The sequence below is a fragment of the Ictidomys tridecemlineatus genome, chromosome 1 (genome assembly GCF_052094955.1).
Source record: "Ictidomys tridecemlineatus isolate mIctTri1 chromosome 1, mIctTri1.hap1, whole genome shotgun sequence".
NCBI lineage: Eukaryota > Metazoa > Chordata > Mammalia > Rodentia > Sciuridae > Ictidomys > Ictidomys tridecemlineatus.
In genome coordinates, this window is record NC_135477.1 from 212240515 (window position 1) to 212254633 (window position 14119).

General features: G+C 32.9%; 1 protein-coding gene across 7 annotated transcripts in view; it reads right to left on the bottom strand.

Annotated features, from left to right (window-relative positions):
- Erbin (erbb2 interacting protein) overlaps positions 1-14119 on the bottom strand; it is a 137971-nt gene that overhangs the window by 26240 nt on the left and 97612 nt on the right. For all 7 annotated transcript variants that reach the window (XM_078015812.1, XM_021722480.3, XM_078015810.1 and 4 more), the window contains exons 15-18: positions 9813-9912; positions 5815-5936; positions 4721-4894; positions 3597-3782 (exon numbers count right to left, since the gene is read on the bottom strand). In XM_078015812.1, coding sequence (XP_077871938.1) covers positions 3597-3782; positions 4721-4894; positions 5815-5936; positions 9813-9912 — 582 coding nt within the window. The remainder of the gene's footprint in view (positions 1-3596; positions 3783-4720; positions 4895-5814; positions 5937-9812; positions 9913-14119) is intronic.

The following is a 14119-nucleotide window of genomic DNA, read 5'->3' on the forward strand; positions in this document are numbered from 1 at the left end:
TTGCAAGCCATACAAAAATAGGCAGAGGGCAAGATTTAGGCCAGAAGTCTTAGTTTGCCAACCCTGGCTCAGACTGTATATAATGAAAACTAGTATAGTAGGTAGAGGAGGTAAATTCATTTTAGTGTCTAAGGAGAATTACATTTTTAATTTTTTTTAAATTGCAGATGGACACAATACCTTTATTTTATTCATTTATTTTTTATGTGGTGCTGAGAATCAAACCCAGTGCCTCGTACATGCTAGGCAAGTTCTCTACCACTAAGCTGTAGACCCAGCCCAAGAATTACATTTTGAGCAGAGAGATGCATGGAAATAAAAGGTATGTCAAGTCATACAGCTAGAATTCAGGATAAGCTCAGAATAATTGATAAGAGACAAAAATGGCAGACTGAACTGCCTAGAGAATTGGTGCTTTCTGAGTATACACTCAATTTATGCATGTACTGGTCATTATTAGAAGTTGCCAAACCAGGAAGAAACAAGAATAAAAATTATACTTTAAAACAGTAACTGGCTGAGGATGGTGGCACAGCTGCTTGTGGGGAGGCTGAGACAGAAAGATCCTAAGTTTGAGGCCCACTTGGGCAACTTAGCAAAAGCCTGTCTCAAAATAAAACGTGCTTGGCTCTGATAAGAAGATGTACAGGAAGTAAAAGAAAGACAGGTAGAAAGGAATCTACCTGTCATCAGTCCTTAAGAAAAAGAGATTATACCTGATTTTAGGCAATGGCAATGGTGGCTGGTAAAGAGGAAAAGAAATTTTGAAATTATCAGGACTTAATGACAGAGTGAATGTGAATAAGAGAAAAGGACAAGGGAAAATGATTTATTTTAATCTTTGAGGTCTACAGCATCTAGATTGCTGGACACACTTTTCCCTTCATAAAATTAAACTACACATGGGCTTTTTTCCCCCTAAATCTCTTGCCACCTTTCTGTCTCCCTTGCTCATATCAATCAGTCTTTGTTAATTGAACATTCCACCACTATCACTCCATACACATTTCTCCCCGCTTTCTTAGGCTGTCCACAAAGATACTACATTTTCTTCAAAAATGGTTTATTATAAACAATTCTGTAATTTATAATTTAGCTTTGATTTTTCTTCTGGCCTGAAGATCCATACTTCTGTTGGAAATATCTAACTGGTCTTGCCAATTGCTCAGATTTCACATATCCAAAAGCAAACCTGTTCTTCCAAGCCTGTAGATTCTCTTTAAAACCCTATTCTGTTAATGGCGTTGTCAACTTAATTAGTCATGGTTATGTCACTATTTTCTCTTCTCCTTTCTTTATAGCCAGAGTTTCACATGCTGTATCTCCTATAATATTCTCACAACTAACTTGCAGCCTGTATTTTCTGCTATCCTCATTCAAGATGCCATCAAGCTTAGAGAATTCAATAGCTACTGTAATATAACTGTGACACATCATAGGTCTATCACAGTAGCGTTCAGGACCCAATGATTTAATTTCATAATAGTAACCCTGACATATTTGATCAGATGGAACAATTTTTTTTCATATCTTCCAAATGTTATTCTTTTGCTCTCATTATCCCCTCCAAAATTCATTTAGTTTTCCTATTTCTTTCAATGAAAATGTTTCAAAAATATAGGTCCAATACTTCCTTCTCCTTAAAAAGACCCATGGATCTTCATAGCTAGAAAAATATTTTTCACAATTTTGGTAACACTTAATACTTTTCTTAAACCCTTAGCACAGCGTGAGGTTAGTTATTTTTATACTCCAAACATAGTACCTTAAATGTAGAGACTCACTAAGTGAGTACTAAGTTTGCTGGGATAAGCATAATTTTTTCTATGTTATATTGGCTTTAATGCATACAATAGTACATTAGAGACATAATCCATCTGTAATACATTCAAAAACTTTCGAGTTTTCTTTTTACCCCCATAGTAAATGCAAGCTCACAGGATTAATGTGAAAATAAACGATGTGCTTTGAATTTTAAGAAATAAAGATGATACTGGATGGGGGCAGTGGTGCACGCTGTAATTGGGAGGCTGAGACAGAAGAATTGCAAGTTCAAAGCCAGCCTCACCAACAGCGAGGCACTAAGCAACTCAGTGAGACTCTGTTGCTAAATAAAATACAAAATAGGGCTGGGGATATAATTCAGTGGTTGAGTGCCCCTGAGTTCAATTCCTGGTACCCCACTCCCCAAAAGAGAAAGATGTTATTATAACCCAAAATATCACTATTTCTAGATACCAATGCTAACAGAACTTTCTAAAGTGATGGAAATGCTCTATATCTATGCTAATACAGGTTAGTGATAGCCAGTAACCAGGCAGATATGGTTACTGACCATTAAATATATGACCAGTGTGACTGAGAAGCTCAACTTTTAAGTTTTATCTAATTGAAATAGCCATTTGTAGCTATTACAGAGTGGACAGTGCAGCTATAAATAAAAAATACTTCAAATAGTTTTATTAATAAAATGTTACAATGTTACCACCTCACAATACCACTAACACTGTATGAAGGGAATATAAAATGCTACAACTATTTGGCAGTTCCTCAAACTGTTGAATAAAGAGTTGTTATATGTTCCCACAATTCTACTCCTATACACAAGAGAAATGAAAATACATATCCATACAAAACCTGTGCACAAATATTCACAGCAGCCTTATTCACTACAGCCAAAAAAGAAATAACCCATGTGTCCATCAATTGAAGAATAAACATGTGATATACAATGGAATAGCAGAAAAATGTACAATATGAATTTGAAGACAATATACTCAGCCAAAGAAATTAGTTACAAAGGACTACATATTGTATGGTTCTATTTATACAAAATGACAAGAATAGACAAATCTATAGAGGCAGATAAAGTATATTTGTGGTTGCTAAAGACTGAAGAGGATGGAGAGATTGAGCAGTAATAGGGTATACAGGATTTCTTTCTGGGATAATAAAAATGTTCACGAAGTGACTGTGGTGATGGCTGCAAAAATATATATATTTATGTATACATACATACACACTAAAAGCCACTGAACTGTACACCTTAAATTAGTGACTATTTAGGATATGAGTTATATCTCAATAAAATTGTTTTTAAGTTAGAGCTTTTGTTGATTCACTAGAAGAAACTCTACATCAAAAAAATAGTCAAGATATTTTTTTAACTTTATTTTAATGTAGTGCTGAGGATCAAACCCAGGGCCTTGCACATGCAAGGCAAGCACTCTACTACTGAGCCACAATCCCAGGCCCTCAAGATATTTTTAACCAAAAAAACCACTCACATTAAAAAATAAAAGCTTAGTTAAATAATAGACTTATGCCTATATAGCCTTTTCATTTTTGAGTTACAGAAATAAAAGAATTATAATTATTTATTTTATAGTAGAACTGTTATGTAATAAAACTGGCTAAATATTGTACTTTAAAGTAGTAAATAAGTGATATTTTAGTAAATATGAAATTTCTCAATGATGAATTCATTAGCTATTTTCTGCAATTATAATATCGGTTTTCTATCTTTAGTTAGCAGTAATGAAAAATTAAATTGAAGATTCTTATAATTTTTCCAGAATAATCATAAAGTCATATACCTCAAAAACATCATCATGGTTAACAATATGCTTCACGTTTTCAGGGGCTTTCATATTTGCAGTCACTGGTAAATTTCCAGGACTGATCTCGGCTTCAGGTTCAGTGATCTTCTGTATAGAGTTTCCTATCATATACTTTTCTCTGTCGTCCACTTTGCTTTTTACTGGAGTAGTACTTTCGGAAGTCTAAGTAAAATAAGAAAACAAAAATCTCATATTTTTAAGTTTTATACCTATTTTTGTATTGAAGTTTGGAAAAAATTTACAAGTAACATATCAACTTCCAATTTTAATATTTATTTTTTAGTTGTAGTTGGGCACAATATCTTTATTTATTTATTTTTATGTGGTGCTGAGCATTGAACCCAGGGCCTCGCACATGCTAGGTGAGAGCTCTACAGCTGAGCCACAACCCCAGTCCCTCTAGATAAATTTTAAAAGAAATTGCAAGTATGGAAACTGTAGCACCCACAGATAAATGCCCACCTCAGGAAGAGTGGCCTATATAAATGCATGAGCTAAGTTAAAATTCATAATTTATCACAAATAATCTTCCTTGTAGAAGTTTTAAGATGAATGTGGCTGAGTGAGTCACTTGGCTCAGCATGATCAAAAAAGGAGAGTTAAGATGTCTTTCTGCTTATGTGGAATGCAAAGTAACTATGACAAGATAAAACTTTTGTTACCGTGATACAATGTGTACGCAGAAACTCACTAAAAGAATATACAATTTAGAGATTTGTGAAAGTTTCTGCAACATTCCAAGGAAATGTCAAAAGTTCATATAGCAAATACATTTAAAATTAGAACTAAGTAAAATAGAACAATAATAAAATGAGGAAAATGAATATTTCCATAATAATGAATGATAATAATGACCTTATTTGTATTTACTCAACAATTTTTTAAAGGCAATGCTGATACCACCCTGCCAACGTGGACATTCTATAGCCAGAGAATGGGGAGAAAGAACAATTAAGGAAGCTCATTTCCACGTTCAGGTAGTTGAGAACAATTTAGATGTACACTTACCATACAAAAAGGATCATTTTGTCAATTATCTTAAACATATTAAAGAATTTGAAATAGACTTTAGTCAATTATTTTGAATTGAGCTTTCTAACCTTCGCACCCATATCTTTATTGACTACTTGCTGATCATCATGTGGTTTCAAATCTCTTCCAGGGTCTTCAGTAGTCTCTTCATCTTTTAATCTATGTACAATGGTTTGAACAGTTTTAACCATGTTCTTAAGTTCATCTGGGTATGGTGTTGGGTATCTCTTTAAATTTCCCTCCTAAAGAAAAAGTGAAATACAAATTATAAATATTTCTAATGTCAGTCACAGAGAATTTAATCTATAATCCTTTGAACAATTGGATAATTACCTTATAGGGATGGCTATGATGATATACAATAGGTTTTGAAAGCATTTTACGTTAAATGTAAGTAAGGTTTTATCACAAAATAGTCAGAGATCTCACAGTAAATTTCAGGGTTTTAAAAGCTTTTTTGGTACATTTAAATATTTTCCATTTGGAGATATATGATATGGAAACTGCCAAAACCTGTTGTCAATTGTCTTTGAAACAGATACATGCTTGCCAACACATTTAAAATTCAGACATTCATATATTCATGTTTCATGTGCCAGAAACCAAACTCTTAACCAAGATAGCCTGTCATTCTTCTGGGATTCAGCTAGTTTATATAAAAAGCAAATAATCACATCATTAAGTTATGGGAAAACATGCTCTTTGCTACTCATTCCACTGCAACACATATTCTTAATCCCATAAAGAATCAAAGTGTTCATAACAAAGACTTCTTTATCTCTATGATTTATATAAACAAACCATTAAAGAAAATGAAAGGGGAAAAAGTAATCACTAAAAATGAGCAAAGGAAGAAAATGATTACCTCTAGTGATATTTAGAAAGTACCAATTCAAAGATAAAAGTTCTGATTAATTTCTCTAGCCTATAATAATCTGTTTTTTCTCACAAGTACATATACTTGATAATTAGCTTTTAATGATATAGCTTTACAATGCTCTCAAATTCCTTTCTGTGTGAAATATTTTGGATCAATAAATACCTTAAAGATAAGGAATGAATATAATCCTTCTTCCACAAAATAGCAGTAGTATAGACAAGAGTATCCATTTAAATATCAGCAGACCTATTTCAAATTTGAAAGAAAATCTAACAAACTCACCCTGGGAGGTGCCTCTCTTTCATCTTTGTCTTCATCACATTCAAATGCCACCTGGGCCCGCTGTTTCCTCTGTTCTTCCCACAATGAAGGATTAAAACTTTCATTATCTGATATGAACATAACTAGAAAAAAGTAAAAAAAAATGACTACATGACTATAATTATAATGCTATAATTATGAAAAATCATTGTGTGTTCACAGTTTTCAATACAACTCATATTTGTTACAATAAGTCTAAGACAGTTAAGGTTGATCAATGCCAGCTTTAAAATCCCAGGGTAACAACTAGACTTTAAGATTTCTTTCTTTTTAGTATTGGGTAACAAACCCAGGAGCACTTTAATCACTGTGCAACATCCCCAGTCCTTTTTATTTTTTCTTTTGAGACAGTATCTCGCTAAGTTGCTTAAGGCTTCCCTAAATTGCTAAGGCTGCTTTTGAATTTACAATCCTCCTGCCTCAGCCTTTAAGTCTCTGGGATTACAGACATGAACCACCATGTACAGCTGATTTTTCTTTTCAACATCATGTACATGAACCACCATGTACAGCTAAGTTTTCTTTTCAACGTCATGATCACAATTTTTTCTTCCCTGAAGCTGACTCTTTTGTTTTGCAACCAAAAGGATTATTGATGAGAATCCACCAACTAAAACACTATAAATACACTGAACATTTTCACCTAAATTTTGCATTTTTGCTTCTTTTTAATTTCAAGATTCATTGTGTACACAGAAAAAGGGGACAAGTTTAATGATAAAGTGAGCATTTTGGCTAAAAAAAAAAGAGAGAGAGAGAAAGATTGCTCTGATGGTATATAATGACATCGATACTAAGTAAAAAAAGTACTCCAAATATAATTTTTATTTCAAAATACAAAGAATATTAAAATTTATTGTAAAACCAATACTTATTCTACTTCAGATATAAAGATTTAACAACTCTCATTTTTCTTGCTACCTATTATTAGGCACCTAAGAAAAATCTACAACTCAAAATAATCAATTGATCTGACTGTTAGACATCACTCTATAAAAATTTTGCATACAAAATAAAATCACAACTTTTGCCCACTAAAAGAAAATGCCTATACCTACTCAAAACAAAAAGATATTAAAAGCATTCAACATTGGCAAATACAAAAACTGAAATTCCTAGAAAACCCAAATGTGGTCAACCTGAATATTTAGCAAAAAATAAAATAATACCAAGAAAGGGGAAAAGAGGAGGGAAGGAAAAGGTACTCAGGACTGAAATGGAGCAAATTATATTCCCCGCATGTTCAATTTGTCAAAAATGATTGCCACTATTACGTATAGCTATACTACACTAATAGAAATAATAATAATACCAAACTCTTGAAATTATCATTTATATTAAGCCCTTATAAATAATTTGGACTTCTTAACCTTTTTAAGTCTCATGTTCAGAATAAGGATAACATTTAAGAAATATGAACAATGGACTCTTATCTTTTCCTTTGTTTTCATTACTCAGCTCAAGATTTTTATTATAATTGCTTTACTGAACTGCTTAACATTAATTTAATGAATTAGACTATTTTTGTTCAAAACAAATGTGGGCTATGATTTAAATGCCTATTACCTTTGTGATATCATTAAAAGGCAAGCAAAGCCAAGCAGTTGCCAACAGACTTTTTGTAGAATCCATATAATTTCTCCACCTGTCTTCAATGGGGGAATTAATCTCAATTAATCCCTAGTCAGCCCAGAGATGACTGTTAGATTACATCAAAGCAACTTTACACCAGTGTTCATTCAGGGCGGTGTAAGCAATTTTGACCATGCCTCTCATTCTTGTCAATTTCTGGTTACCTACACTTCTTACACTTTTGTATAAATCTATTATCTTTAAAGATTAAGGACCTCAAATAGTATTTTCTACCCAATGCATTGGCTAGTTGGCCAAATCCTGATTACCCTGGCATATTCACTGTGTAGTCTAGTAAATTAGCAATAGGCCCTTTCTCCCAAATCTGCCAATATTTTAATGATACCAATGTGCGACAATCCTCCCAATACTGCATTTTATTGTTTTGTGATGTCTTCAACCCCAACATCCACCTACACATCAGCTAAGTGATTCACAACCATAGTCATTTTCAAGACCTGGGCTTCCCATAACAATTAGAAAACTCGATAAGCTAATTACTTCTTGTTCTTTTTTAAAATATTTTTTTTGTTGTAGTTGGACACAATATCTTTATTTATTTTTATGTGGTGCTGAGGATGGAACCCAGTGCCTCACACATGCAAGGCGAGTGCTCTACCACTGAGCTACAGCCCAAGCCCCTACTTCTTGTTCTTTGTAAGAAATAATAAAAAAGAGTTGCTTTGATAAGTTATTGTTTCATGGGTATGTTTAATGATTGTTGTTTACTTTTAAATTGAATTTAAAGTTAAAATTTGTGAGATGATAACAAATTGCTCCACTAAAAGGTCTATAATTAAATCTTTTAATAGGTTTGCAAGTAAGATCTCTTTTCCATGTATTCAAATGTACCTCTAATCTCCATATTTAGCAATACAATGAAATACAGAAATGTGTCATAATAAAATATGTTTAATTTTAAACTGTCAGTAATGATGTATTGTTAGATGAAAGTAATAATTCTACACATTAGAAATCAAGAAGTTAAAACAGATGTGAAAATTAATTCTGCTTATGGCATAAATAGTGCTGTATGGGAAATGATAGCAAATACTTGGATATATCAATAGAAAATTTGTCTTATTCACTGGGACTCTTGTCTCAATTTTCATTTTATCTCTAAAGATTTCTGGATAACAGGAAATAGGAAGAAAGAGTGAATGTCCTGTAAATAATAGTGTGATCAGCTATACAATATATTCAAATAACCAGACTTGTATATGGAAGAATAGAATATTAATAGTTAAAGTATCTGTGAGAAAAGGAATGGAATAATTTCTTAAAGAAGAGATTTTGATATCCTATTAATAGGATATTAATTTTGATATCCTATTATCCAGTTTGGCAAACTATTTTAGTAAAGGATCAAATAATAAAATATTTCAGAATTTTGTAGACCGTAAGAGTTTCTGTTGCTACTACTCAACTCTGCAGTTTGGAAAAAGCAATACACAATATGTAAATATATAAATGGTGACTGTGTTCAAATGGAACTTCTATTGTCATTTCCTATAAGGAAACTGAAGCTTAAGAATTTACTTTACTTGCTCACAATATTTTTTTAATAAATGGAAATAAATGATTAATTTACATTTTCCTCTTTAATGTTATGTATTAACAGTTAACTTATAAATAACTTCAGAACATAGATGTTTTTACTGGTCACAGAAATACGTTCATATAAAAAATCATGTATTTTTAGTATAATGTAATAAGTGTTACACACACACAAAGTAAAATATATTAGAAACATTTTGCTACTTAGTCTTCACACCATAATTCATAAAAAATGTTTTGGCCAGTTAAAAAAAGTACATTTTCTCTTGTTGGGAAAAGTGTAGAAAATAATTTAGCAGTAACATTTATAGTCAGCATTTCATAGATCATTCTGTTCTAATGGATAGATTTGTAAGGATATAAATTTGCAACAGTAGATTGTTTAAAACAGAACTGAATAAAAGTAGATTGTTTAAAACAAAACTGAATAAAATGTTTCTGTTTAATACTTCTAATCACATAAAACTTAATGATTTCCTAACACTGAGGTAAATGTGATTTTAAATAGGGAGAATTACAATTGATGAAGTTAGCAATTTAATTTAAAGGCATTTCAAAGAAGCATGATACAACTATACCTCTAAATTCAAGTGTCTGCTACCCTTGAGATGTTACCTTATTTTCTCATTATTTTGACAGAAATTTTTTGATCAACACTCCATCATTCATCCAACCAGTATAAAATCTTTGAGACCTAAAATTTATTTTGCACCTTTACTTTGATTAGTCTGTATTTGTTTTAAAGAGAAAAGAAATTCTTAAATTCCTACCATCCTCAGTTCTTGGCTGCTGAGGGAACATGTAGTTAGTAAGCACCATTTTCTGAGTCTCTGTATCAGTTTCTTTTTGAAGAGGTATCAAGGGTTTGGACTAGGGAAAAAAAAATAAATGTTCAATTTTCAATAACCTTACAGAAAATACATATCCAGCAATTCTTTTTTTGTTTTTAAAGTATCAAGGTATAGGTTACAAAAACAAATTTAAATATTTATCATAACACTTTAGGCAATGATTTGAGACAATATAAAAATATTTTCAAAAATTAGGCATCAGTATAAGGTAAATTCAATGTATTTAGATAATCACCGAAATATCACTAGTGAAAAAAGACTGCATACACCAAGTATATTTATAGTTCAATACTTAGTTATTACAAGTAATTTATTTAATCAAGTTAAAAAATAAATCTTTCCATTTAATGTTATTTTGTCCTCTCTAGTATTTACTTTTGCAAAAAAGATTCAGTCTAGTTACCTAAAAGTTATTCTAATTAACAGCTAAAAAGAGAGTCCTTAAAACAACTATTAAGTTGTAAACTGCCTCTCTCTCCTGCCCTCCTCTTTCCATTAATGGTCCCAACAATTTGCTCAGTGATAGAGTTCCCAGGTAAGATTTTTTGCCTAATTGGTTAACAAATGTCAAATTACTACTAGTACTTATAAGAAACCTAATTTTTTTCCATATTTTTGTTTCTTTATAGTTGTATATAACAGTGGGATTCATTGTTATACATTCATTCAGGGACACAATATAATTTGGCTAATATCATTCCCCTGTATTTTCACTTTCTCTTCCCTCCTGCTCCCTGGGTCCCTTTATTTTACTCTACTGATCTCTCTTCAGTTTTCATGGAATCTCCCCTACCTTTCTTTTCCTTTTTCCTCTCTAGCTTCCAAATATGAGAAAAAAATTCAACCCCTGATTTTCTGAATTTGGCTTATTTTTCTTAACATAATGTTATCAAGTTCCATCCATTTTCCTGCAAATGAAATAATTTCATTTTTTAATGACTGAATAAAACTCCTGTGTGTGTGTTTGTACACACACAAACACACACACACACATTTTCTTTATCCCTTTATTAACTGATGGACACTTAAGGCTTGTTCCATAGTTTGGCGATTGTGAATTGAGCTGCTTTAAAGATGGGTATGCATGTATCACTACAGTATGCTGACTTTAATTCTTTAGGATAAATACCAAGGATCAGTAGAGCTGGTCATGTAGTGGTTCCATTCCTTGTTTTCTAAGGAAACTCTGTTCTGATTTCTACAGTGATTGTACTACTTTTCAATCCCATCAACAGTGTGAAAGTGTTCCTTTTTCTCCACATCCTCTCCAGCATTAATTATTAGTTGCATTCTTTTTTCTTTTTTGCACTGGGGATTGACCCAGGGCTGCTTTATGCTTTATCACTGAACACATCCCCAGTCCTTTTTATTTTGAGGCAGAGTCTCACTAAGTTGCTGAAGCTGGTCTTCAACTTGAAACCCTCCTGTCTCAAGTCTCCCCAGTCAACAGGATTATAGGCGTGTGTCATTGTGCCTAGCATTATTTGTAGTCTTGATGGCTGCCATTCTTAACTTGAATGAGATGAAATTTCAGAGTAGTTTTTGTTTGCATTTCCCTAATCAATGAACTTCTTAAGATGTGTGTGTGTGTGTGTGTGTGTGTGTGTGTGTGTGTGTAGTGCTGGGGCCTCCTCCATGCTAGGCAAGAGCTCTACCCCTGAGATATACCCCCAATCCTTAATTCACTTCTTAATGTAACTAATTCTTTTTTCCGATGCATTCACCTAACATCCTATCAATAGAAACCTTGGCTGACTCCAGGTAAACAGGCAACTACCCCAATCCTCTCCTCTCATGACCCATCAGTTTATCCTGTGGATTACTCTTTTTATGAAAACATAACATATAGTTAATTCCATCATATAATCTTATTCCCAAACATTTCAAAACTTAGCGTTCTATCCTCATTTTGCAATAAAAAAAAATGGCCTACATCTTGAACTTCTGAAATTTTCCTTGACTTCCTCATAGAACAAAAGTGATAGTACTACTTGTTTCTGCACAACAGTGCTTTTTCCTGAAGCCTCAAATACAGGGGCCTTATTCCTCCACACCTCATCTATCCTAACTCAGGAGTTGGAGGTAGCACTTACAATGCCATGAGATTATTACTTCTCTATCCTCAAATTTAAATTCCTGCTTTTTTGAGGAATATAACCCTTGCCTCTATATTCAAGTCCTTTTCTGTTATCCAGTGACCGCTACAGGTGGAACATTCCTAATACAAAAATTTGAAATGTTTCAAAATCTGAAACACTTCTGAGTGCTGACATGATGCCACAAGTGAAAACTTCACACCCAATCTCATTTGACTGACAGACTATAGTCAAGATACACTGCCGGGCATGGTGGTGCACTCCTGTAACCCCAGAGGCTTGGGAGGCTGAGGCAGGAGAATTACAAGTCCAAAGTCAGCTCCAGCAATTGAGAGACGCCCCAAACAACTTAATGAGAACCACTCTCAAAATAAAACATTACAAAAAAGGCCTGGGGATGTGGCTCAGTGGTTAAGCACCCCTGGGTTCAATCCCTGCTACCACAAAAAGAAGAAGAAAAGATGAACAAAATTATATTAAAATACTGTATACAATAACTTTCTAGAGTCTATTTGTATGTGAAACATTAAAGAATTTTGTGTTTAGACTTGGGTCACCAACATATAATTTTGCACTTAAGTATTCCAAAATCCTAAAACAAAAGCTTTAATAAGACCTTAACAAGACTCTTAAACTTCCAGAAATAAAACAAAGAATCAGTAAGTGGGATAGTGTCAAAACTGTTTCTGCACAGCAAAGGAAATGATTTAAGAACATAAAGAGAGTGCCTACAGAATGGGAAATATTCAGAATGGGAAATATTCAGAATGGCAAATCTTTGCTAGCTGCTCTTCTGACAAGGGAAAATATAAAAAAACTTTAAAATTACCCAATGAATAAATGGACCAAAAAACTAAACAGAAACTTCTCAAAAGACATACAAATGGCCAACAAATATTTGAAATATGTTTAATATCCCTAGCAATCAGAGAAATGGAAATCAAAACAATACTGGGATTTTTTTTCATTCCATTTAGAAAGGCAATAATCAAGAACACAAGTAATAATAAATGCTGGCAAGGATGTAGGGAAAAGGTACACTCATACATCACTGGTAGGTCAGCAAATTAGTACAACCACTGTGTCAAACAGTATAGAAATTCCTCAAAAGACAAGTAAAGGAACCATATTATGACCCAACTATCCCACTCCCTGGTGTTTGTCCAAAAGAACTAAAATCAGCACAGTATAGTAATAGATGTGTACCTGTGTTTATTGCAGCAAAACTCATAATACCTAAGTTATGAAACCCGCTCATGTGTCCATCAAGTGGAAAAAGAAAATGCATTACATATATACACTCAGTGAAGGTTTTACTCAGCCATAAAGAATAATGAAATTATGTCATTTGCTGGTAAATGGATAAAACTAGAGAACATCATACTAAGTGAAATAATCCAGACTCAGAAAGTCAAAGGTCATATGAAGAAGCCAGAAACAAATAAGGAATTAAAAAAAGAGCAGATCCCATGAAAATAGAAGGGAGAACAGTGGAGTAGAGGAAGGGAATCAAGGGGGAGAGAGGAGGATGGGATAGGGGATGAACTGCAAAAAAAAAATTTTGATCAAATTATGCTAATGTACATGTATGAATATATCACGAGTTCTACTTTTATGTATATCTATAAAGCACTAATTTAAAAGAAAACAATAAATAAAAGGAAAACCAACAGAGTTGAGGTAGGACAGCAGGAAGAGGGAAGAGGGGAGGGAAAGCAGAAGTACTGGGGATTGAGGAGCAAATAATATTACACACATGTATGTATGAATGTGTCAAAATAACCTCCACTATTATGTATAACTATAAGGAACTAATAAAAAACAACAATTTTTTCTAAAATCTGAAAAAAAAATCCGAAGTCTATTAACATTTCTGGTCCCAAGCATTTTAGATAAGGAATACTCAACCTGAATTCCTGCCACTTTATCCCAAATCTTTCCAGAATACCAGGTAATTCAACAGATGTAAAACATAGATGCCATAGCTAAACTCTTGGCCCGGTGGTTTATTAGTGGATGTTTGTGGGAAGGAGGGGAAAAAGTCTTCTTACATGGGAATATCAGAATTATCCAGGAGGCTTTTTTAAAAAAATATATTTTTAGTTGCAGATGAATACAATATCTTTATTT